This window comes from Protopterus annectens, chromosome 4.part0, assembly GCF_019279795.1.
Source record: "Protopterus annectens isolate FY-2018-M chromosome 4.part0, PAN1.0, whole genome shotgun sequence".
Taxonomy (NCBI): Eukaryota; Metazoa; Chordata; order Ceratodontiformes; family Protopteridae; genus Protopterus; species Protopterus annectens.
In genome coordinates, this window is record NC_056733.1 from 203,859,330 (window position 1) to 203,884,768 (window position 25,439).

Below are 25,439 nucleotides of genomic sequence, written 5' to 3' on the forward strand. Positions count from 1 at the left end.
GCCCTCCAAGAATTGGTCCTTTCCAGACACCTCCAGAGCTCAGAGAGGCAGGAATAGGCGATCAAGAGGCAGAGGTCAATCCAGAGGTGCCTACAGGGGACGTCAGTGGCAGGCTAACAACCAACGAGGTACAGCCACAGACACAGCCACCACCACTACTACAGGACAATCACAGTGACTTGGCTCTGGCACTGCCTACCAGGGAACAACTAGAAGCACCCTTAGGCGGAAAGCTAGCCTTATTTTCAGTAAACTGGCATTACATCACAGGAGACAAGTGGATTTTGCAGACAATAGACCAAGGTTACAGGTTTCATTTCCATACTCTACCAAGGAAGAGAGGAATTCCAAACTTACCTCCAAATCAAAAGACAGAAGCTCTAAAACAAATAACTCACTTACTAAGGATGAGAGCTGTAGAAAAAGTACCATCTATCGAGCAAGGCCAAGGATTTTACTCCAGGCTCTTCCTGGTACCACGAAAAGAAAACCAATGGAGACCTATTCTCGACCTGTCCGCTTTAAACACATACATCATTGTCCCAAAATTCAAAATGCTGACCTTACAGCAGCTTCTTCCCATGTTGGGCAAGGAGTGTTGGCTGGTAACTCTAGATCTCAAGGAGGCATACCTGCACGTCCCCATACGACCAAATTGCAGAAGATACCTCAGATTTCTTGCAGGATCAGAGCATTATCAATTCTCAGCATTGCCCTTTGGCTTATCTACTGCGCCCAGAGTGTTCACGAAATGCCTGGCATCAGTAATTGCTCATTGCAGGCTTCAGGGAATCCAAATCTACCCTTAACTGGACGACTGCCTGTTACAAGCGGACAACAAAAACAAGCTAGCAGAAGACTTGAAAAGGGTCATTTATCTACTGCAAGCCCTGGGATACACAGTCAATACAAAAAAGTCAAGGCTGATACCATCCCAAAGGATAACCTTTTTGGGTGCAGAGCTGGACACATCAAAACAAATGGCATTCCTAACAGTAGAAAAACAGGAGCAACTCCCTCTCTATTTCTTGGCATTAACAAAGCAGAACCGGCTAACAGCAAGAAAAGTCCTGCAAGCCTTGGGTTTCATGGCATCCTGCATAATTTTGGTCCCACATGCCAGACTACATATGAGAAAGTTACAGTGGTACCTAAGGAATTTATGGTCTCAGCACAAGCACAGCCTAGAAACCCAAATTCCAATAATCCCATGCCTGAAGCAAGAATTCCAATGGTGGGCTCAGGCCTGTCAATCAAACAAAGGACTGCCCTTCCACAACACTCAACCCAGCCAAACCATCACAACGGACGCCTCAGACCTCGGTTGGGGGGCCCACATGCTGGACAAGTGCATACAAGGCTTATGGACTCAAGACCAGCTGCACCTACACATAAATCAAAAGGAAATGCTGGCAGTAAAACTGGCAATCCAGACATTCAGACCATTTCTTCGACAAGGTCAACTGTTAATAAGGACGGACAACACCACAGTTATGTGGTACATCAACAAACAAGGAGGCACACATTCATACCCTCTATGTCGGATGGCAATGGACCTCTGGAATGTGGCCCTGAGCTACAACATTCAGTTACAAGCAATTTTTGTACCAGGAAAAGAAAACATTCTAGCAGACATACTAAGCAGAACTACCATGGATGCCCACGAATGGATGCTGCATCCGGACATCTTCAAAACCATTACAAGAAAATGGGGGCTACCAGAAATAGACTTATTTGCATCCCCCACGCAATCACCAACTGAAGAAATTCTGCACAAGGACGTACCACCCACTTGCTTGGAGAGTGGACTCCCTATCCTTCAGTTGGAAAAACCTGACAGTATATGCATTCCCACCACTTCCTTTGATGCATAAGGTGCTATTGAAGATCAAAGAGGACCGTCCAAGGATCATCCTGATAGCTCCAGACTGGCCAAGACAACATTGGTATCCATTACTGAGGAGCATGTCTCTGGAACAAATATGGCCTCTACCCCTAGTTCCCTTGCTGTTGACACAGAACAACTACAACACCCTGCATCCAAACCTGAAAACACTGCAGCTGGCTGCCTGGAACATTACATAAGACCAAAAAACCCAAATTTATCCCAAAGGGTCAAAGACATTATCTTGGAGGCTCGCAGACCCTCAACAAGAAAAAAATATTCAGCAAAATGGAAAAGATATCACATTTGGAGTACTGCAAAAGGAGAAAATGTGTCACTGGTAAACATAGCCAACATCCTGGAATACTTGGCAGAGCTCTTCCACAACGGCCTGTCCTATTCTTCCATTAAGATTCATGCATCAGCTATTTCAGCAGAATACAACTTGGATCCTCCAGTCTTCTCACATCCTCTACTCAGGCAGTTTCTGAGAGGAATTAAAAATGTAAAACCACCCAGGAAGCCACCATTGCCAGCATGGGACTTTAACTTTGTGCTAGAAAAGTTAACACTCCCTCCTTTCGAACCAGCAGCAACAGCAGAATTACAATACTTATCATGGAAAACTGCTTTCCTGCTTGCAATCACTTCAGCAAGAAGGGTATCTGAGCTACAGGCATTAATGGCAGTACAGCCCTTCCTGATCTTCCATCAAGATAGAGTGTCCATGAGAACAAATCCTACGTTTATGCCAAAGGTGGTTTCCAGAGTATCTTTAAATCAGGCTATCCACCTACCTACATTCTTCCCCAACCCACAGAACAGGGGAGAAAGACTGTTGCATACCTTGGATGTACATAGACAATTACGCTACTACCTGGACAGGACCAAGGGCAATAGAAAAACTGACCAGCTACTGGTAGCATATGCGACAGGAATGGAAGGAAAAACAATTTCAAAACAGACGGTCTCCAAGTAGATAGGAAATTGCATTCGATTTTGTTACTCCTACCATGGAAAGAAAACTCCAGAAAACATCAGGCCTCACTCTACAAGGGCTACAGCCACTACCACAGCTTTTCTTCGAGGAGTGGCTACCAAAGACATTTTAGAGGCTGCTACTTGGAGCTCCGTGCATACATTTGCCAAGCATTATAATCTACCTTTATATTCCAGATCCCGAGCAGGTATTGCCACTGCTGTTTTGCAAGGGATCTTAACTACACCATAATCTTATTTCTCCTCCTCCCCCAGTTTGGCTATGGTATTCTACCCATTTGTAAGGACTGCAGATGCATCCTTGAAGGACATAGTACAGTTTTGTACCTACCATAAATGTAGATGTCCGATAGGCATGCATCTGCAGTCAGGATTACCCACCCTCCTTCCCCTCTTTGGTACTCCTAGGGTATTTGCCCATCTTGTAGCTAGCTGGGGGAATCTATTATGGTGTATTTGTTTGTATATATGTACATACATGCTTATTTTTGTTTGCTCTCTATTTGGAACCATTTGCATTTATCCAAATTTAGCCTTCCTAGAGGGCACCTGGCATCTGGGGCAAGAAACACTGAGGAAAATGGCGTCGGCTGATGCCTTTATACCCGAATAACTGCAGCTATGACGTCGGGTGAAGTGCGACACCAGCCGAGGCCAGACCCAGACTTTGGAATCCGGACGACCGAAGGGCTGCCTGACGACAGGACAACCCATTTGTAAGGACTGCAGATGCATGCCTATCGGACATCTACATTTATGGTAGGTACAAAACTGTACTTTCTGGACCAAGCTCCAGATTTTCTGACGCATACTTCGGGGATGGGGCATCCCAGTCTACACAACCTCAGACTGACAGCTTGGCTGCCCAACTTCCCTTGATTGCATATGTTGTTGTCTTCCTGTAAAATTTCTACACTAATATTATACAAGAGTAATTGGAATAGGTTTGTATTATGGATGAGTGAAAATTAGATAGATACTTTTTCTGCGCCAATACACTCTATACAGGAAATCCTAGCGAAACTTTTTCATGAGGGTGCTGATGCTGTTTCTACTATTGGAATCCAGCTGGCAGCAATTTTAAATTTTCACAGGGGGAAAATGGTTCTACGACTTATGTTGTACAGACTCTGTAAAGCTTTTTTGAAGGGAACAATGATGATTAATCCCACATACAAAACCCCAAATCCTCCCTGGGATCTGAATTTCATATCAACAAGCATCACTTTTCCCCCTTTGAACCTACAGGCTCATGTGATCTAAAGTTTCTGTCTTGGAAAACACTCCTTTTACTGCGCTATTACCTCAGCCAGAAGAGTTTGAGTTGCAAGCTATATCTAATAAGCCCCCATACCTGTTTTTTTTCAAAAGGACAGAGTTTTTCTGTGCATGAGTACTTTTTTCCAAAGGTTGTGTTGGAAAGTAACCTAAGTCACTCTATTAAGCTTCCAGTCTTCCCAAATTACCAGAACAAAGGTAAATACTCTTTGCATCTTCTGGATGTACATAAACAGTTACGCTTTTACTTGCACAGAACTTCAGGATTTAGTAAATCAGATCAACTATTTATATCCTTTTCTGAAATTAGAAAAGGTCAACCAGTCTCAAAGGTTACCCTATCTAGATGGCTCACAACTCTAAAACAGGCCTCTTCCCTTTCCTGTGAAAGCACACTCCACCAGGTCGGTAGCTACATCTGAAGCTTTCCAAGCAAGGTTACCCTGGGACAATATCTGTGCTGCAGCTACATGGGCAAAACCTCATACCTTTATTGCTCATTAAAAAATTGGATTTGGCCTCCAGGTGTAGAGCCTGTTTTGTTTCCGTGGTTCTGAGGAGTATTCTCCCATGAGCCACCCAAGAGTCAGGTTGCTTGGGATGTGGTCCCATCAGTGAGAATAAAGGCGAGATTGACAACACACACAGACGTTGTGTACTTACCATAACGTTAAATGTGTGTTGTCCATCTTGACCTTTATTCTCACAACCCACCCACCATGCCCCCTTTCAGAACTCCTTGGCGACAGAGTAGATATTGGATTCATGAATGTCTATAGCCTCAGAAATACTGCCTTTGGCCCACTGATAAATATGGTTACTGTGTGTATTATTTCATATAAGAGACGTTTTTGCTCGACTTATGTTTTCTGGGTGGGCAAACAAGATTTGAGGAAGTTGGGGAACTGCATTATGGGTAGGGAAGGATGCCTACAAGCTTGCTGAAGACCTTGAGCTTTTGAAAAGGCCAAGACTGATCTGACACATCGGTTCTGACCAATCAGTGAGAATAAAGGTCAAGATGGGCAACATACATGGAAAGTTATGGTAAGTACATAACATCATTTTAATATGCATTTTGTGAAGGATAATCATGAGACAACCTATTTTTCCATAATGCCACTAAAGTTTGCTAGGCATACACACACCAGAAATGGTGGGATAATTGCATTGTCACTTGTTCAAGTTTAATGATGTATTCTGCTTCTTGTGCTCCACTTCTTGCAGGTTTCACTAGTGAATCATGAAGGTGAAGATACAGTGCTGGCGTGGAGTTGCCACATGGCAGTGGATGGCAAATGATGAGAACTGTGGTATCTGCAGAATGGCTTTCAACAGCTGCTGTCCTGACTGTGAGTACACTAAGCTTATAAAATATCAGATGGTCCACCCTTGCATAAGACCAGAACTTTGTATATGGTAGTGAGGGGAATGATTAGGGCATTGCCTCCTTGACATCTGGATGATGCCATTATATTTGGTGATGATTCAGTGAAAAGGGATACTACATTGGGAAGGGATTTTAATGTAAAAGGTGAATACACCTGACCTTGAGCAAATCACTTAACCTTTTAATAGATGGATGAACCTGTCTGTCATATAGCCTGTTCAGTCGTAACCCAAGGAATCAAACTAGTACAGTCTAATTATAGAATAAAAACACATTGTCATATTCTGTAACATGAAAAGCATTTTTGTTGCATCACATTCTGTAACAGTGAGAACATTGTCACTGTGCAGGATATTTACTGTTATCAGGGCTTTGATTTTCCCATACGTTGTGGTAACATTCTGTGAAATGCTTAAAAGGCTTACAACTTCAAGTGATGCTGATGAAGCACTTCTCTTCTGTCCTTGGTGTCTGGATGAAAGTTGGGGTGGGGGGGGGGGTTCATATTACATTGAAACAACTAGATGTTGCTGGGGAGGGAATTCCAAAGTTTAGAGCCGATTCCCTTATTCAGGGGATAAATGTATAGATAAAATGGAGACTGCAAGAAGTGAGGGGTATGAGGATGCTTCTGAGAGAAGAGAGGGCAAGTTAAGGAGGAGCAATTTTCTCGGGTTTTGTAGTTTAATGGTACGGTATTAGACTATTGATTTTCATCCACTTGCTAGAAACAGTGACCCATGTTTGTGCTGGGAATGTACAGTGATGCCCCTCAAGCTGTCATTGAATAGTAGCAGGCTTGCATATTTTGTTCAGGAATGTCTCTAAGTTGGAGGCTTTATTAGTCTGTTGCGTAGGTCCTAATTTACAGGGTGTTTTTTTTGTGAGAGAAGTTAGCACACCTTCATCCAGGACCATTCTTCCTTTGGTAGACAGTAGTTGAGAAGCATTAAATGGGAATGCTTAATTCTGTTAATACCACTTTCACTGAATCCCATTTCAGTAAAATAGTTCACTGAAATAATTTCCAGCAGTAATAGAGAATTCCCTTTCCTCCACTGTTGCATAACCGCAGATTTGGGGGTGCAAAGGGGCTTACTCCCTGCAAATAGCAATTTGTTTTTAAGTTTGCAGATAATTTTGCCAAAATAATTTTGCTGCAATGAAATTTAGTGAAAGTATTTGTCGATCTGTTGATATTAATCCCATTAAATCAGATGCACTAATAAGTGGACAGGTTCATCCCCTCTTTGTCATGCATATGGGCTGATGAGTTGCAGGTCTAAGTTCTTAATCGGTTGACCAATTTCATGGCAGTAGGAGCCAGATGAAGTGGTGCTCTGCAGTCATAGATTAGAGGTTAGCTGGCAACCCATGCAGCACTGCCTTGGCTTTACAGAACTGACAATTTATAGAAATCATTTATTAATTTGCTGTAAGTCGGTCATCAGTCAATAGGATTGTAATGGTACTTGCTACAGAAAAGCTTTGACAAAGGGATGAGCTGTCAAAGGTATGGTGTTTATGAACACAGAAAAGTGCAGAAGGGCCGGCCCGTACAAGTTTAGGGGGTGTATTCCTCTAGAGAGATGGGCAGGGTGGGAAGAGAATTCTTTCAATTTTTATGCCAAGATCAACCCAAAAGGGAGCTTTTATTAAGACTGCAGTATTAGATAATTCAGCAGGAGGGAACAGCAGTCTGAATCGGAAGCCTTTTCAGGTATGAGTGTAACTGCAGTTCTTGGCCAAGTTGATGGTACTGATGACGAGAGTCTAGGGTACATTGGTTCATAGGTAAGTACTTGGTTAGCTGCCTTTGTGGGGCATTTTAAGCCTAGCCAATTTTCCCAAGGTGAGAATCAACCCTTGTATCTTGTGTATGTCAGGTAAACACCCCCAACCCAAAGAATAGTTTAGGCCCAAAAGTCACAGACACACATTCCTGTTCTTTGGAGTTCGGTGCCTTACCACTAGACCATGTGACCCTTCTGGAAGCTGATGCTCTTCACTGTAAAATTCATGGAATGATATGGGCTGCAATTTACTTTAGTCGATAGCAAACTCAAGAAGCTTTGAGAGCAGAGAAAGAAGATAAATCATAGTTATCCTGGGTTTTGGATGGTGTTGAGTATTGTTCTTAAGGTCACTGTAATTTGATGCCTTGAGTTTCTGACTTGCCCATAAACAACCCCTCATTAACCAAACAAGTAATTGTTTCTGTGATTTATTTCTTGCCAGCAGATGTTCCAGATTAAAAAATGAGATCCTAATTCTTTATCTAGAATTCAAAGGGCAGAAGTCTGCATTTATCAGATGCTTATTTTAATTTATCTTTTGTTGAGCTGGTGGGTTGTCACTAAGCATATCCCTTAATTTAAGGGGAGACATTGGGTGGTATTCATACAGGGTAGGGGAAATTTAGCCAGGACATGGGAAATTCCCCATTTCTTTTTTGCTAGTTGGTGATAGAGCTGCTGGAAGGAAGAACAAGATGGCAGAGTATGATGGCACGATCTTGACTTGTGGTATACAGAAGGAAATGGTACACAGAACAGAAATGCAGTATGGTTATGGCTGGCTAAGACAGTAGCTATGTGTTGCGTGAAGTAAGTTTGGATGACACAATTTTGATTACCTTAGGGAACAAAGATGAGCCTTCAGGTGACTGTACTATATCTTACGGGAAGTTATAAAAAGGTGATTCTGTGTTGGAAGGAACTTGGAAGCAAAAAGCTGTTCCTTTTAGGATGAGTTTGTGACCAGAAAAGAGGATGGAAGCGTAATAAGGGAAAACTGAGCATGTAATGCCACCAGGAATGCTTACAGTGAATGCTGCAGGCAGTTGGTCTGCTCAGAAGATGTGCAATGCAGTGACAGCTGAAAATGAAAAAAAAATGATGGAGCAGTTGTAAGCAGCACAAAAGACCCTTGGTAAGGGGGAAATATATATTTGTATAAAAATATACTTTGGTATAAAACTGCAGAATCCTCCGGTTTTACAGTTCTGGAAATAGGTTCATTAATTTTCCTGGGCACAAAGTTTTTTTATGATTTAACTTTTGAATTTTTCCAGTTGTTGGAAATATTTTTGTTTTTGGTGGGCAAAAAAATGTTTTCCATTGGAACAAACTTGTATTTACTTCCTGAAATGTGCAAAATAAGAAATTTGTGACTGTGCATTTTAGAACTGATGGAGTAACTGAAACTGACAACGTATTTTTCAAAGGATTATGTTCAAGCATTGATGACTGTTGCAAGGAAAAAGGATGATGGAAGTTTATTGACTGGGGCATGGGAATTGGGAGAATCACTGAACATTTTGGAAATAAACTCCCGCATATTCCTTGTGTGATTTGAATGGATGGGGAAAGGGATAAAGATATGCCAGACAGTTGAAAATGTTTTTTTTTTTTTTTTTTTTTTGTGGAAGTGACGTATTCGTGTCTGTGGTAAAATGTAATCAATGTGAGGATGACATACTGTAAAAAAAATTGTTAGCTAAAATGTACGAAATGCTTGAAAGTGGGAGAATGTAATGAAGTGGATTTCGTATTGTTTTGAAAATGAAATAATGTCAGAAGATGGGAGAATTTTTTTTCAGAAGGTAAATTATTTTAAAATTGAAATATTAAGCAAGTTAACAAAACAAAGTGGGAATAGCATTTCAGTGGAAGATTGTTGTGAAGTAATAACAGAAAATGAAGATGGTAAAGAGGAAAGGGAAGTGACCAAATACATTTTCTATAGAAGATAGAGTAAGGTATAGAAAATGGCAGAGGAAGTCAGTACTGAAATACTTGCAGTTTCCTTTCTCTGCATTTTTCTTATCTATGCAAATAGTATAAACAATGAAGTAAGGTGTTTTATAATTTATGAATGGTACTGAAATGTGAAGCAATATATTGTCTATTAAATTTAGGATGTCTGAATACAGAACAAAGGGTTGTAGTTTCAAAATGGAGGGGCGGGCAGGGAAATGCTATGGAGTATAGAAAAAAAACGACTGGTCTGGTATTGCTATATTAGTAAGTAATGTTGAAAGAAAGTATCAGGTGTAGGAGTAGCAACTCCTGGGAGAACAAGGTTAGTTTATTGCTGTGAATCCTGATCCCCGAATTAATGAAACACAGAAAAAAGCCAGTGAGATGTGCCTAATGTTTGCCCAGTGGATGGCATTTTTCCCATTGACCTGGGGAGTCATTCATTTGGAACATGTACGTTGAATGCAATTATGACAGTGAAGGAAGTTTAACAAATGTCAGACCTTTTTATAAAAGTTGCCAAAATGGGGAAAATTTACAAAAGGAAGTATAAAATTGTGATTTTAAAGATGGAGAAGGAAAGGCTTAGAAGTGGAAAGTTTTATGTGGCGATGATAGTAAATTATTAAAGAGTGCTGAGGGTGATGATATTAATTGTTTAAAAAAAGGCATGGACCTTTTGACATGAAAATTATCTAAAAGCAAGCTAATTGTGGACTAGAATTTTTATGCCAGATTGCCATTTGGGGAAAAAGAGAACTGTGACTAACCAGTGGTCCTTGCATTTGTATTCTGTGTATAAACCACTGTTATCATGGGACCCTCTTAGCTCTTTAATTCCACTGTAATTTTTGAAATGACATATGGCCAATATAAACATTTACCTGGATAAATAAGTTAATTTTTAATCAAGTATTTGTGCTTTCTCTTACAAGTAAGAAGAAGGTGCATCAGTAACATACTCCAAGCATTGCTGTAGTGATTAATTCAGTAAGTCCCCTGCCTTAGAAATGTATCTAAACTCGGTTTCTCTTGCTCATTCAGAATCTCTCTGAAATCTTTCTTGGAGTTGGTATTCCCCATTTTGATCCATACACACCTGATTATTTTAGAAGGAAAACATTTTCTCTCAGAAAATGGGTAACCTTGCTATGTTCCCCTACCCTTCCCCCAATTCCCACTCATCCTCTTCCTTATATATATAGACCACTACTTCTACCCAGTCATCTCTAGACATCTCCTAGACACTCCAGCGATCTTCTGTAACTATTCGTCTCTCACATCCTCGCCACAGACCCTAATACCATCAGCTCCAGTCACTCCTTCACGAACGAATTCTGTCAACTACCTTAATCCACAAATACTGCCAACCAATCTGTACTTGCCTCTATACCTCCATCCTTTGTCAACAACCACTCCCCTAATCCCTAAGTCCACAAAGTTCTCCAAGACCTATACCTTGGCCTCAACCCTTGCTGCAACTAAGTCTTACCTTAACACCTCTAGCTGATAGTCTTCTATATTTTGCCCCATTTTGCCCCACTGCTCATAGACCGTCACATCTCATACTGCGATAATTCTCTTGTTATTCTGCAAGCCTATATCCATGTTTGTCAAAAAATATTGATACTTTTCCATATAACGTCTTACCATCTAACTTCTTACCATCCATACTTACAGTATCAAACCAACAGTAGTACCATATAATTCTCTAACCTCAACTCTTGAATAATCACCAGCATAAATTGCAGTCCCCAGAATGTACTTTATTCCATCGTATAGCATTTGTGCATGTATGTTTGTGTGTGCATAGAAAGATAGATATAGATATACCATAAAGGCAAGGGGTTGTGAGGGTGGCCTAATGGTTAAGGTGATTGCCTTACAAACACAAGGTGCAGGGTTTGAGTCTCTCAAGGGATAATTGGCTAGGCTTAAAATGGCTCAAGGGCAGTTAGCTTAGTACTAATCTATGAATCTATACTGTTTGCTTCTGTAGAAATAAATTCCAGAATGCTATAAAAAATAACATGCCAAACAGACCACTACTTTAAGTTAGGACTTTATCTAAGAAGGCTTTACCATCTATTCAAATCAAAACTCCAGGCATGTGGGGACATTCACCCCAACCCTGGGCCATCCTGTCTGTCTACAAGGAACTTCAAACTTATCCACCTGCAGCAAAACTTCAAATGCCATAAGTGCATCCACTATTCCACCTGCTTTAAGCCATCAACGCTAAGATTCTTCAGCCTTCACATTCAAAGCATGTGCAACAAAGTCTGAGTTTCATGCATGGGTCACCCTTCAAAACTCAGATATTCTCCTACTTAGTGAAACCTGGTTAAAACCAAAGGGTCTATATCAGTCCATCAAAACAGCTGACTATTGAACATCGGATGTTTGAACTGTGATGTTCGAACACTGATTATCGCGAAGCCGCAGAACGCTGTATTCTTATCCAGGGAAAGAATTTGGTGGGCCGTTTCTGTGGCTTCGTGATTATCATGACTGTGGTGGGAAGTTGCGGGTCGGGTTTAGGTAAGTGTGCGATTGTGTGGGCATTAGGGCTAGGGCGTGGGTTAGGTGAGTTAGGGCGCGGGTGAGGTGGGTGTGCGATAGTGACGGACCTTAGGGTTTGGGTTAAGGTAAGTGGACAGTTAGTAGTGTATGTACAGTTTAGTGTAGGGTTAGATGTAGGATTTTAAGTGTTTGTGTGTGTGTATTTCTGTTTTTTTGGTGTGCTTGTGTTGTGTGTTTTTTTTAATTGGAACAGCAATTTTTTTTCCCTGACTTGTTTTCAGCAAACCTGGAGTTTGCCCTTTTCTCCATTGTGTGACTATGTAGTTAGTAAGTTCAGATGTACTGAAAGTGGCTTTCAGCAATTTTTTCTGGCATTGGGAATTTCAAAAACTGCCTCATCACTAACCCATTTAAACCAACAAATACATATACACTCATGGAGATCTGCACTCATTTGTAAATATTTTCTATCATATAGTCAGTTTTAAAAGTACAGTATGTGGATTATTTCATTATAAATAAACAAAGAAATTACCTTTTCTTAAAATGCTCCAAGAAGAAAACAAATCCTTTAAAATAAAACTGATTTTAAAAATCAGCCAAAAAAAACCCCACACAGAGGCCATTTTAAGCACAGTAATGCTTGCAGGGTGTTTGTTATGGGTAAATAAACATTCCAGATACGTCCTTTTCTCTCACATACCCTTGGGTGATGTGTTGTTTCTATAATGCCAACCTTTCAGGCTTTATTGTTTGCACATGTACAGTGGCTATGAAAACTGTACACACTCCTTTTAAAATGCCAGGTTTTTGTGATATAAAAAAATGAGAGCACAATAAATCATTTCAAAACTTTTCTCACCTTTAATGTGACCTATAACCTGTGCAATTCAATTGAAAAACAAGCAAATCTGTTAGGGGAGAAATATAAAAAATAAAAACATACAATATAAAAAATAAAAACATACAATATGCTGGTTACGTAAGTGTGCACACCCTTAAACTAATACTTTGTTGAAACACCTTTGGGTTTAATTACAGTATTCATTCTTCTTGGGTACACACCTGCAATCAGAGACTCTGATTAGCCCCAAATAAACTTCAACTGTCCTAGTAGGACTTTCCTGACATTTGCTCACTTGCCTGCTACAGTAAAAGCCATGGTTCACAGAGAGCTTACAAAGCATCAAAGGGATCTCATTGTTGAAAGGTATCAGTCAGGAGAAGGGTACAAAAAATGTCCACAGCATTGGATATACCATGGAACACAGTGAAGACAGTCATCAAAAAGTGGAGAAAATATGGGACAACAGTGACGTTGCAAAGAACAGGACGTCCCTCCAAAATTGATGAAAAGACGAAAACAAGTCAGGGATGCTGGCAAGAGACCTACAGCAACACTGAAGGAGCTGTAGGAATTTCTGGCAAGAACTGGTTGTGTACTACATGTGACAACAATCTCCTGTATTCTCCATGTGTCTGGACTATGGGGTAGGGTTGCAAGACGGAAGCCTTTTCTTACACAGAAAAACATCCAGGCCCAGCTAAAATTTGCAAAACAATACATCGTCTCCCAAAAGCATGTGGGAAAATGTGCTGTGGGCTGATGAGACCAAGGTGGAACTTTTTTGGGCACAATTCCAAAAGGTATGTTTGGCACAAAAAACAATACTTTGCATCACCGAAAGAACACCATCCCCATGGTGAAGCATGTTGGTGGCAGTATCATGCTTTGGGGTTGTTTTTCTTCAGCTGGAACAGGGGGCTTTAGTCAATGTGGAGGAGATTATGAAACATTCCAAATACCAGTTACTTTTGGCCCAAAAACCTTCAGGCTTCTGATAGAAAGCTGAAGATGAAGAGGAATTTCACCTTTCAGCATGACAGTGACCCCAAGTATACATCCAAATCAACAAAAGAATGACTTCACTAGAAGAAAATTAAAGTTTTGGAATGGCCCAGCCAGAGCCCAGACCTAAATCCAATAGAAAATCTGTGGGGTGACCTGAAGAGGGCTGTGCACGAGATGCCTTCGCAATCTGAGTGCTTTTGCAAGGAAGAGTGGGCAAATATTGCCAAGTCAAGATGTGCCATACTGATAGACTCCTACCCAAGACGACTGAATGTTGTAATTAAATCAAAAGATGCTTCAACAAAGCATTAGTTTAAGGGTGTGCACACTTATGCAGCCAGCTTATTGTACGTTTTTTATTTTTTTTTTATATTTTTTCCCCAACAGATTTGTATTTCAATTGAATTGTACAGTTTATAGGTCACATTAAAGGTAGAAAAAGTTTTGAAATGCTTTACTGTTGTCTCATTTTTTTATATCACAAAAACTTGGCATTTTAACAGGGATGTGTTCACTTTTTATATCCACTGTATGTGAAATGTCTGTTTGAAGTCTGACCCTCCACAGCCACAATGAATAGTTCATAAGACACAAAGTTCAGAGTTTATCCTTGTGTATTAATAAATAAACCACCAACCACAAGTTGGTAAAATTGAACAGTAAAAGTCTAAATAAAACTCAAAACTGTATTTTGTAAGATTAAATATATATAGTAAATGATTATTCAGTCAAATAAAAGAATGTTAAACAGATGGTATTCTTAGAAGCATTGTCTACAGCTCTCATGGTCCTACAACTACCACCCTTTTTATCTATAAGAATTACTGTATTCTGACTGCATTTGACTTTTTAAATTCAGTATTTGTAGGAAGCATCCAGGTACTGAATTCCAGAAATTCCTGTGTGAACTCTTTGGAAGGCAGAACTGCTGCTGAACATTTGCGCTTTGAGTTGATTCCCAAATTCTTAATTTCCTGCTTGGTTTACGTTTTGAATGCAAGTTTCCTATTTGCACAGATGCATATTGTGAATGTAGCTGCAGTCCATTTATAGTAGTATAGCCTCAGGCAGGCAATACTTTTCAGAAGGAGCATTTTGCTTCCACAGCTTGCTAGGTCTCAATTTAAACAAAAACAGCTGCAGATTCTTAGTTTATATGCTACACATTTTACATGATGCAGTTTTTATTGGATGCAACAGCCATGGCTATTTATTTTACATTTGTTAACCGGGTTAGTCTGGCTGAGCTTTTGGCTCATTTTCAGCAGAGACCCGGGGAGAAAAGCTCCTCAGGCCTAGAAAACAATTTATTAAATTTTAGTAACATAAGATATATATTTATTATATATTATATTCCTATATTTCTTACTTATATTGATATTTATATTTTTTAAATGAGATTTAACTCATCTTTTCTACATTTCACATTTTACTGCATGTTTACTATTAGGCAGCTACAAAATTCACACAGCCTTTTACATCTAACTGCTTTATTCAGCTCAGTTTTATGATTGCAGTATGTGTAATTATCTCTAAAAATTTCTTCCTCCCATCTCTTACATAACTTTGAAAATGAAGAAAAACCTGTCTCTGTGGCTTTATAAAAGCCATGAAGTGAATAGAATAATTTTCCCATGCTTTCATTTTCTTATTGTACCCGAATACCTCTCAGCTGTACAGATTTTCGGCCTGTTCCTCTTTTTTCCTGGCAAATCACTGTGATGATCTCAGGATTTAAGTCACTAAATAATGACATGTATTTGAGTTTCAGACTTCATATCCTTCAGAAAATGTGTATTAAAACAAATCCTGATACTCTAGCAACTTTCTAAGTTTATAAGGCAATATTTAAAATATGTCCCCATTTGTACCCCCATTTTGTCAAGCTTTGTCCAGATTTTTTGCATTAACAGGTTGAGATCACTTGTTAACTCTTAAATGCTGTCTTTTCACACTGTTACTTGTCTTGTACCACCTCAGTGTCGTGTCTTACTTTTCTTATACAGCCTTTATTATCTGCTGTCTGAATTACCTATCACTACTACTGCTGATGTTAAAAATGAATCATCGTTGCAGTAGCCTAAGCTCTGTGAGTTTACCCAACTTGCACTGGCCAGCTTCCCAAAGCTTTGAGTGTCTTCCCAGCACTCCTCCTGTGAGGAGAGCGAGAAGTGCTCCTATAAAAGGCAGGAGGAGCGCCAAAAGCTTCAGAACTTTTCCTGCTGGCAGAGTGAGCATTTTGTTGTTTGGTCGGCTATGATCTTTAAGCTTAGAACAGGTAAGTCTCCATCGGGGGAAAGCCTTCCTTATTTCTTTAATTTTGTAAAAAAACTTGTGCTGAATTATGTGCCTGTTTGTGTGTGTGTGAGCGTGCACACGTGCATGTTCTTGGAAACAAAGTGAAGTGTTGGGCATGTTTGTTTCTCATTTTTGGACGTTTATTTGAATACTTTCTTGGTGCTTGAGTGAAGTTTTTGTGAGGAAAAGTTTTATGACTAAAATTCTCCGGAATTACTATTTAGAGTGTTAGGAAAAGAACATTCTGCTTTTGTGGAAATGTAAAACAAATGTACCTTTGAACTCTTATTTTTGTTTTGCTGAAATGCATGCTTACCAGGAACCTTTGTGCTATGCTACCCATATTCACTTTTTCCTTCTTGGCTTACCAGTGGTACAGCAGTTTGTCTCCTCAGTACTGCCTTTCCCAGAGCACAAAAAGAAGGAACTTTCAAAAGGGGTCTTGCAGGATGATTATTTTTTCATTGCCTTGGTTGCTGGTGAGTGCCTTTCTGGCTAATTATTATTCCTCAAACTGCCCACTTTCTTCCCTTGGTCCTCTTGGTGTTGCAGCCACCAAAGAGTGGGGAATAACCACGCCATCTGTGGCTATAGGAAAGCTCAGTGAAGGTCAAGGAGTACGACATTTCTCACTGACTGGGGAAGGGGCAGGTGAAGTGTCTTCACTTAGCCAGGAGGGGGATGTAGAAGCTGATATCCATGTACTTAAGAGGTCTGTCGGACTGGGAAACACTGTGCTTGGTGAGAAAAGTGGTCAGCCTGTCTTGCTATGGGTAGAGGAGATTTATTGGCTTTTGCTAAGGAGCTAATAGCTGTTTTTCTATCAGCAAGTCAGTGCTGAAGCAAAAAGTGGAAAACATTCTTAAAATGAGTATTTTCCAGTCATAAAGTGAAGCTATACAAGGGGAGGAGCATACTTCGGAGGATTATACTCTGTATGAGTGTTCTGATTCTGAAGAAGCAATATTTCAGAAATCTCTGATGCAGAAATCTCCATTTTAGAAGTTTTATCTAATATATGAGTGAGTTTTTTTTTTTTTTAAATAAGAACCGAGTTAAACCTCTAATACTTGCACTGAACCCCCTGTGCAAGTTCCTCCTCCACCCCCCCCCACGTGGTGCCAGCTTCTCTCAAGTAGATACGTGTTGTTTTCCTCAAAGGTAATAATTTTTGTATTTCTACTTTTATATTTAAATGACTGTATTTGTAAATCCTTCTAAATCTTTGATGTGAAGTTGTCCTATCTCGACGTTCATTCTTTACTGATGGGTTCGGAGCCGATCAATTGCAAAGCTCGAGGTCAAGTCCCTATCCCATGATGTACCTAGAGTTGCCTCAGATCTAGTTTGCCGCTGCAACAGATCGGACGTTCTGCATTAGCTCGGGCTAGTAAACCTTCTTTTTCATATGTGTCTTACGTATATTGATATTTAAAAGAACCGAGTTAAACCTCTAATACTTTAAAAATATATTATGAAATCTGATGTCAATTTTCATTTTATCCTCAACGTATGGGTTCTGATCAGATACCTCAGATCTAACTCATTCTTTGCAAAAGTTTATGGCCACCAGAAAACTCTCAAGCTACTCCCTTACCCATAATCCACCAACCTCAATTACCTCGGTTCTCATTTGCCGCTTGAAAGCAGTGCAGTGCATGTTAAAGTGCCCTGTTGGCACCTACCCCCCTAGGTCAGGAGATCTGACCTTGCACTGAACCCCCTGTGCAAGTTCCTCCTCCACCCCCCCCCCCCTTACGTGGTGCCAGCTTCTCTCAAGCAGATACGTGTGGTTTTCCTCAAAGGTAATAATTTTTGTATTTCTACTTTTATATTTAAATGTCTGTATTTGTAAATCCTTCTAAATCTTTGATGTGAAGTTGTCCTATCTCGACGTTCATTCTTTACTGATGGGTTCGGAGCCGATCAGTTGCAAAGCTCGAGGTCAAGTCCCTATCCCATGATGTACCTAGAGTTGCCTCAGATCTAGTTTGCCGCTGCAACAGATCGGACGTTTTGCATTAGCTCGGGCTAGTAAACCTTCTTTTTCATATATGTATTACTTATATTGATATTTAAAAGAAAAAACAAAACAAAAATAGAAAAAACAAAGCAAAAATAGGCACTGGAGCATGAGGAACTAGGACAAATACAAAGTAAATGGTAAGCTATTTAATAAAGTACGCTTTTCGTTCAGCTGCTGTAGCCAAACTTCAGACAAAAAACAAGAGAACTGACATACCTTGTAAAATATGAATTAACCATGTGATAATTAAGACATCAAACACTCCTTATATTACTAATATAAAAAGAGGTTAGTTTAACTAACGTATTTTATGCAAATAAATTTTTTTTAGGTAATGTTTGACTTAAAATTAAAACTACAGAGTTAAAACCAAAGTGTGTCTTGCTACTGACTTGAATTTGTTCACTTGTTCTGCAAACGAGACACCTAAATTCAACATGAGTTTTATTACCCCATTCAGTTTAGAATCTGATTTGGTTAAACTCATTTTACAAAGGAACTGGAATTTATTTTCCTTTGAGATTACCCTAATGAATAAGTTAGGAGATTGTTTACAAAAGAGGAAACAATCTAAAGTATTTTAGAGACAAAGAAGATAGTAACACATCGAACGGAAGGGACTTATAAATGTGAGGCCTGTAACTATTGTAAACACCTCTGGATGTACATTTTTATCAATGGTAGGATTTATAGAGTGAGGGGGAGATACAATTGCCTATCTAAATCTGTAGTATATTTGGCCACCTGCCACTCTTGTCCTGCATTTTATGTGGGCAAGACAGACAGGAAGTTTAAAGACCGGATATATAAGCATGTGTATAACATTAGGAGAAAGAGGACTGAGAATGCGTTGGCAAGGCATTGTAATGAGTTCCCTACACACACTTTTGTTTTTAGGGTTATAGGTCAGGTGATTCCTGACATTATATGTGGTCCTCACCAGTTACTACTTGAGCACCAAAAGTTAATATGGCAATTAAAACTGCAATCTTATAAAATGCCGGGTTTGAATGATAAATTATCTCTTTCTTGTGTTTTAAAATTGAGGAGTTTGATCCATTAGGATTATGACATTTGTACTATAAGTGCCCGTATACAAGACACATTTTGGTTTTGGTTTTAACTGTGTAGTTTTAATTTTGTAAGTCAAACGTTATCTAAAAAAATTTATTTGCATAAAATATGTTAAAGTAACCTCTTTTTATATTAGTAATATAAGGAGTGTTTGATGTCTTAATTGTTATCACATAGTTAATTTATATTATATAAGGTGTGCCAGTTCTCTTGTTTTTTGTCTGATGAAGTTTGGCTACAGCAGCTGAACGAAAAGCGTATTTTATTAAAGAGCTTAACGTTTTCTTTCTATTTGTCCTAGTTCTTCGTGCACCAGTGCCTATTTTTGTTTTTTCTTTTAGTTTGTTTTTGTTGCTTGTGGCCTTGTATTGATATTTAGGTAGTTTTAGATAGCTTATTGCTGTGTACTCTCTAGGAGCCCTGGATTTACAGGATAGCTGCTCCATATACCATTCCTTCTCCTCCGGAGTCCTAGAGGAAAGAAAAAGGAAATTAATAGACAGAAGTTTGTTGAAACCCTCCTTCCAAGAAGCTTTGAGCTACTAAGATGGATCCATCAAGTCCTCAAAGACTTCTGCGACAAAAAACAAAAAAAAAAAAAAAATCAAAGAAATCTTCGGCTCCACAGACATCAGAACTGATAGTCTTTTCTTTTTGAGCCTGTCCCCAGTCTTGGAACTGGTATCCGAATTTCCTAAGAGTCCGTTATTAAAATCGATACCACCTTCATTCCGTTCATCTCGGTCCCCTATTAGCCTTTCTGATTTGGATGTGGATTGTGTGGTGCAGAAGCTGTTACAGGCACCAGCCTTTGCAAAAATTTTATCAGCTCCAACTCAAATGGCTTCGGAGCCGAAGACTCGTACACAAGCTAAAACTGTTCCTCCTTCGAGCCATACGGGTCCTTTGGAGCCAGAGGAGTTGGACTTGTTGATTGTGGAACCCTTGGAGCTGATGCCTGCTCCAGTGTCTTTGGCTCCGTTCAGTCTGACCTCTTCGGTGCCGATCGAGGACTCTAGGAGCCGACACACTCTGGTCGGGTCCGGGGAGGATAGTCGGACCGACTTGTCGGTTCCGTCTCTGCCTCTTGGGGCATCTCCTCAGATGAGCTCTGCTCCTACCTCTGGTTCGGAGCCCATGTCCCAGTGCCGGGGGTATTGACTGTTTCCTCGGATCCGTCTGTTCCCTCGCATCAGAGCAGAGGTGCTTTCGATGCCATGAGGAGAGTTATGTCTCCTAAGACATCCTCGACCTAAGGTCTGGCTTCCTCCTCCCCTAAAGCACCTGTCTGCTTCTGCCTTACAGAGCCTGACCAAGTGTAGAGAGACCCAGAGCCTCAAAGCCCCATTGGGTGGTCCTTGCTCTTCCGAGACCTCACCAGAAGCTCCCACTGATGAGGTTCCCAGGAAGAGAGTTTGTAAGAGGAAACATCTAGACTCCCCTCAGGAGTCTCTAACATCGGATACTGACTTGGATGAGTCAAAAGGATCCCCATAATCCCCCTCTGAAGATATCTCATTTGCTGAGATACTTGAAATCCTTAGGCAGAAGGGTGACTGGCAATCCAAAAACCCTACTGAGGACGAGTCAGTTCTCCTGAAGGCTTTCGGGTCTCAGTCCTCCACCTCTTGGGTGTCTCAGTTTATATCTGCCTCCTAGGATAAATCTTTCTTGTCAAAAGGTGTGCCAATTGATGCCGTGGTGGTGGCGGCAACCACAAAAAGGAAATGTCTGAAATTTCCTCGTCTCTCCATTCTCCTAACAGACTCCAGGATCATGGATAGATATGGGAAGCAAATGTTAAGTTCAGCGACCTTTTGCACTCCGCTTAACTATTTAACCCATTTTACGAGGCTACAAAGAGATCTCCGTAAAGAGCTGGGAGATGCTCTTCAGGGTACAGGAGCTGCTGGAGCTTCAGACAAAGTTCCCTCCCAGCTTGCTACCCTCATCTCCATTGTTAACTCGTCTATGCATCTCATTTCATATGCAGTTGATGGAATGAGTAGGGCAGCAGATACAGGAGTTGCTCTTAGGAGGCACTCCTGAATGCGCTTGTGTTCCTTCATGGAGCCCTTTAAGTCATCTTTTGTGAATACTCCCTTTGATGGCTCATCCCTTTTCGGACCCAAAGTTAAGGAAACTTTGACCAGGTGTGAGCAAGAGGGAAAGACTGTCTGCCGTCGGAGTCTGTTTTTCCACCTCTACCAGACCCTACCCCAAGGGTCAAAAGGGAGGAAAAATGGGGTTCCAAAAAGCCCAAGGAGCCTTTCAGGACACACGTGGTCAACCCCCCCCCCAGGGGCAGAGGAGGGGGCAATAATGGAAGATGCCACCCTCGCGGCAGAGGGGGGGTCTGCAAAACCAGGGAGATAGGGATCACTTCTTTGGGAAGCCCTACCTGCGCTCCTGTAAAGAGGCCAGACTGTTCTGCTCTGGAGGCAGTCGGGGTCGCTTATCTTTATACCCAGATACCTGGCTCAAAATAACCAAAGACAGCTGGGTGCAAAGTAACATTTCCAGAGGATACTTCATCCCATTCCCCACACCCCCTCCACCGGCAAGAAAAATCCTGGACGTTCCACCCAGTTACAGGGAACAAGCAGCAGTAGAGATCCAAACGTTGCTGAGAAAGTCACCTAACCAGTCCCAGCGGACCAGACAGGATCCGGAACTTACTCAAGATTCTTTTTAGTTCCAAAAAAGACAGGGGACTGGAGATCTATATTGGACCTCAGCAGACTGAACAAATCTGTAAAGGAGAAGTTCCAGATGGTCACGCTTCAGTCGATACTTTCCTTCTTAGGGAAAGACAATTAGATGTGTTCAATAAATCTCCAGGATGCGTACTACCACATAAAAATGGCCAGGCCATACAGGGATCATCTGCGCTTCTGGCTGGGAGCCAATCATTACTTCTTTCGAGCCCTGCCCTTTGGCCTCACTACAGCCCCCAGAGTGTTCACCAAATGCATGGCAGTGGTCACAGCTCACCTGAGGCGTTTAGGATTCCAGGTGTTTCCGTACCTAGATGATTGGCTCCTTACTGCCACCACCAGGCGTCAACTCATTCAGGCCAGGGAGTCCACTCACTCTGCAATCAGCTGGGCATTACAATAAACTCAGAAAAATCTGCCTTGTCACCATCACAGCATATTGTCTTTATCGGAGCAAAACTGGACACCACCATTTTAAGACTTCCAGTCGAAAGAGTCTGTCTTCTCCATCAGCATGTCTGCATTCTAATATCCAAAGACAAAGCACCAGCATCAGAAGTTCTGAAATTGTTAGGCATGATGGCAGCGGTAATTCTAGCCATACCACTAGCTCATGTGCACATGCAGATACTACAATGGCTGTTGTTCACTCAGTGGTCTTACCAAGAGCTCCCCATGTCTCACATGATAATGATCACAAATTCCTGCAAAAAGGATCTTCAGTGGTGGTTGACCTCGCTTCATGTTACAATAGGATGTCGATTTGTGCTACCCCCTCCAGCGGCCACAGTGACCACGCATGCTTCCCTAATAGGGTGGGGGGGACATTTTTCGGGAAAGACAGCCCAAGTCACAATGGACCAATCAAGAGACACATCTGCACATCAATGTCCTAGAGATGAGAGCAGTACTTTTGGCGTTGCAGTACTTCCAGGACACTCTTCCTCTGGGTACGATTGCGATTCATACGGACAACATGTCAGTGGTCTGGTATTTGAACAAACAAGGAGGAACCAGATCTTACCCCCTTTGTCGCGAGGCCCTCAGAGTATGGCAGTGGGCTATTTCCACCCAGCGCTTTCTGTTAGCAATGCACATCCCGGGGAAATCCAACTTGATAGCAGACAAGTTGAGCAGAGCAGTTTTGTTGCCCCACGAGTAGTCCCTCAAGACGGAAATGGTGGACAGGATATTCCGCAGGTGGGGCCAGCCTTGCTGCAACCTTTTTGCCAGTCACATGAACACCAAATGCAGAAGCTACTTGGCCCTGATTCCCCCTCCAGGAGAAACCCCAAGGGACACACTCATTCACGATTGGCCGCGTCTCCTCTATGCATTCTCACCAATCCCGTTGATACCCAAGGTATTACAGAAAGCCAAAGCCCTGGGAAGGACCATCATTCTAATAGCTCCCTATTGGCCTCGTCAGATTTGGTTCCCCTTCCTTCGACTTCATCTTTTGGAGGACCCCTGGATTCTGGACCCAGTTCCAGACCTTCTGGCGCACTCATCGGGGGAACTTAATCCCTCTGTGCAGTCCCTGAAGCCGACAGCTTGGCTGCTCCAATTCCCATCATAGCCAGGTTCCATAACCTTTCCAATGAGACGAAGCAAATTCTCCTTTCATCTCATAAATCCTCTACAAGGAAGCTGTACCTCACCAAATGGAAAAAAAATTCTATATGGGCCTCTGAAAACATTATAGATCCTTACTAAGCCCCTATGGCCTTTGTTCTAGAATTTCTTAATCATGATATTCAATAAAGGAGCTGCAGCAGCTTTAACTAGCTGCTATTTCTAACTTTCATCTGGGATTTGATGGATTGAATATTATGTCACACAAATTATCCAAAGACTTTCTCAAAGGGACCTTTCATATTAGACCACCTGTGAAATCTCCCTTTTCTCCATGGAATCTAAATTTTATGCTTTCCCGTATAATTCTTCCACCATTTGAACCAGCTTCCTCTTGTGACCTCAAATTTTTGTCATGGAAACCATCTTTTTAATGGCTATTACTTTTGCCCACAGAGTGTCACAGCTTCAGGCCTTATCCATCAAGACTCCTTATTTGATATTCCATGCTGACAGTCTCTCACTTTGAACAAACCCCTCTTTCTTACCCAAAGTTTGCAATGAAACTAATCTCAACCAAATTATTGATTTGCCAGTTTTCTTCCCCAACCATTCAAACAATTTAGAGTACATGCTGCACAAACTTGATGTTCACAGACAGCTCAGATTTATTTTAATAGAACAAAAGATTTCAGAAAATCAGACCAGCTTTTTGTTTCATTTTCAGACTCCTGGAAGAGTAGGCCAGTGGTTAAAACAACTCTTGTCTAAATTTCTGATTGTATCACCTTTGCTTATTCAGCTGGCAATATGCCTTTACAGCATAAAATTAAGGCTCACTCAACCAGAGCTGTTTCTACATCCTCTGCCTTTTCTGCCATACTTCCTATTGATAACATTTGTGCAGCAGCCACTTGGTCAAAACCTCATACCTTTATCACTCATTACAAAGTTGACAGGGCCTCTAGTTATAGGGCCTCCTTTGGATCCATGGTCCTGAGTAATGTACTGCCGTGAGCCACCCGAGGTTGATGGTGCTTGGGACGCTACCCATCAGTAAAGAATGAACGGCAAGATAGAACAACTTCACATAAAGAATTAATGTACTTACCATAACGTTCCATGTGAGTTGTTCATCTCGCCTTCATTCTTGCATCTCCCCCTCCAGTGCTTTTAGATTACCGAGATGCTGGATCCGTCCTGGTTGCTCAATCCTTCTATACCATCTCTTGGGAGTGATAGAATGATGTATGGTATTGTTATACGCAGTGAACAAAATCTGAGGTAACTCTAGGTGCATCATGGGGTAGGGACTTGGCCTTGTGCTGCTTGAAGACCTCGAGCTTTGCAATTGGCCAACTCTGAGCAGAGGGGTCAGCTCTGAACCCATCAGTAAAGAATGAAGGCAAGATGAACAACTCACATGGAACGTTATGGTAAGTACATAACTTCTTTTTTTTCATATATCAAGCTCCCTTTTCTCTTTTTTTCATACAGTTGTACTCTGCTATATACTATTATTAGTGTACTTTCATCTACATTTCTGTACCTCTCTACCATTGTTGGTATTCCAGCCTTTCTGCTACTGAGCTCTTCAGTTTCTTCGGATCCAGAGGGCTGTCAGAGCTGAGACTACCCTGTTGGTTCCGAGGTGCCTCAGTTGACTACGAAGATGTTCTTCGTGTTTCGCTGTTGCAATCATCACTTTTGGGGTATCTGCCTGCAGGTAGCCCTCAGTCGGCCCAAATACCAGAGACTTAGTATTTCTGCGTCGGGTGCTGTTGCTCCAGGACTGACATCGGGGGTATAAAAACAGGCAGCCCACGCCATTACACCAGTCTTTCTTGCCGAGGAGCCCGAAGCAGAAGCAGTTTGCAAGTGCCGGTCGGCTGCTACCTGAATTTATGTTTACAAATTGTATAATTCTGAAGTCTTCTAAAGCCAAGTACCATGTTGGGATCCTTTTTTCTTGCTCTAACCGATGTCAGAAAAAGTTAACAATTGTCTTGCCTGTGGAAAGCAAATACCTCGCAGTGATTTTCATTCTTATTGTGTCCCCTG

The 25,439-nt window shown here is 41.2% G+C and overlaps 1 protein-coding gene across 1 annotated transcript in view; it reads left to right on the forward strand.

The window, feature by feature from the left end:
- Window positions 1-5,391: 5,391 nt before the first annotated feature.
- ANAPC11 (anaphase promoting complex subunit 11) overlaps window positions 5,392-25,439 on the forward strand; it is a 29,651-nt gene continuing 9,603 nt past the window's right edge. Inside the window, exon 1 of the mRNA XM_044068207.1 lies at window positions 5,392-5,514. Coding sequence (XP_043924142.1) covers window positions 5,406-5,514 — 109 coding nt within the window. The 5' untranslated portion in view covers window positions 5,392-5,405. The remainder of the gene's footprint in view (window positions 5,515-25,439) is intronic.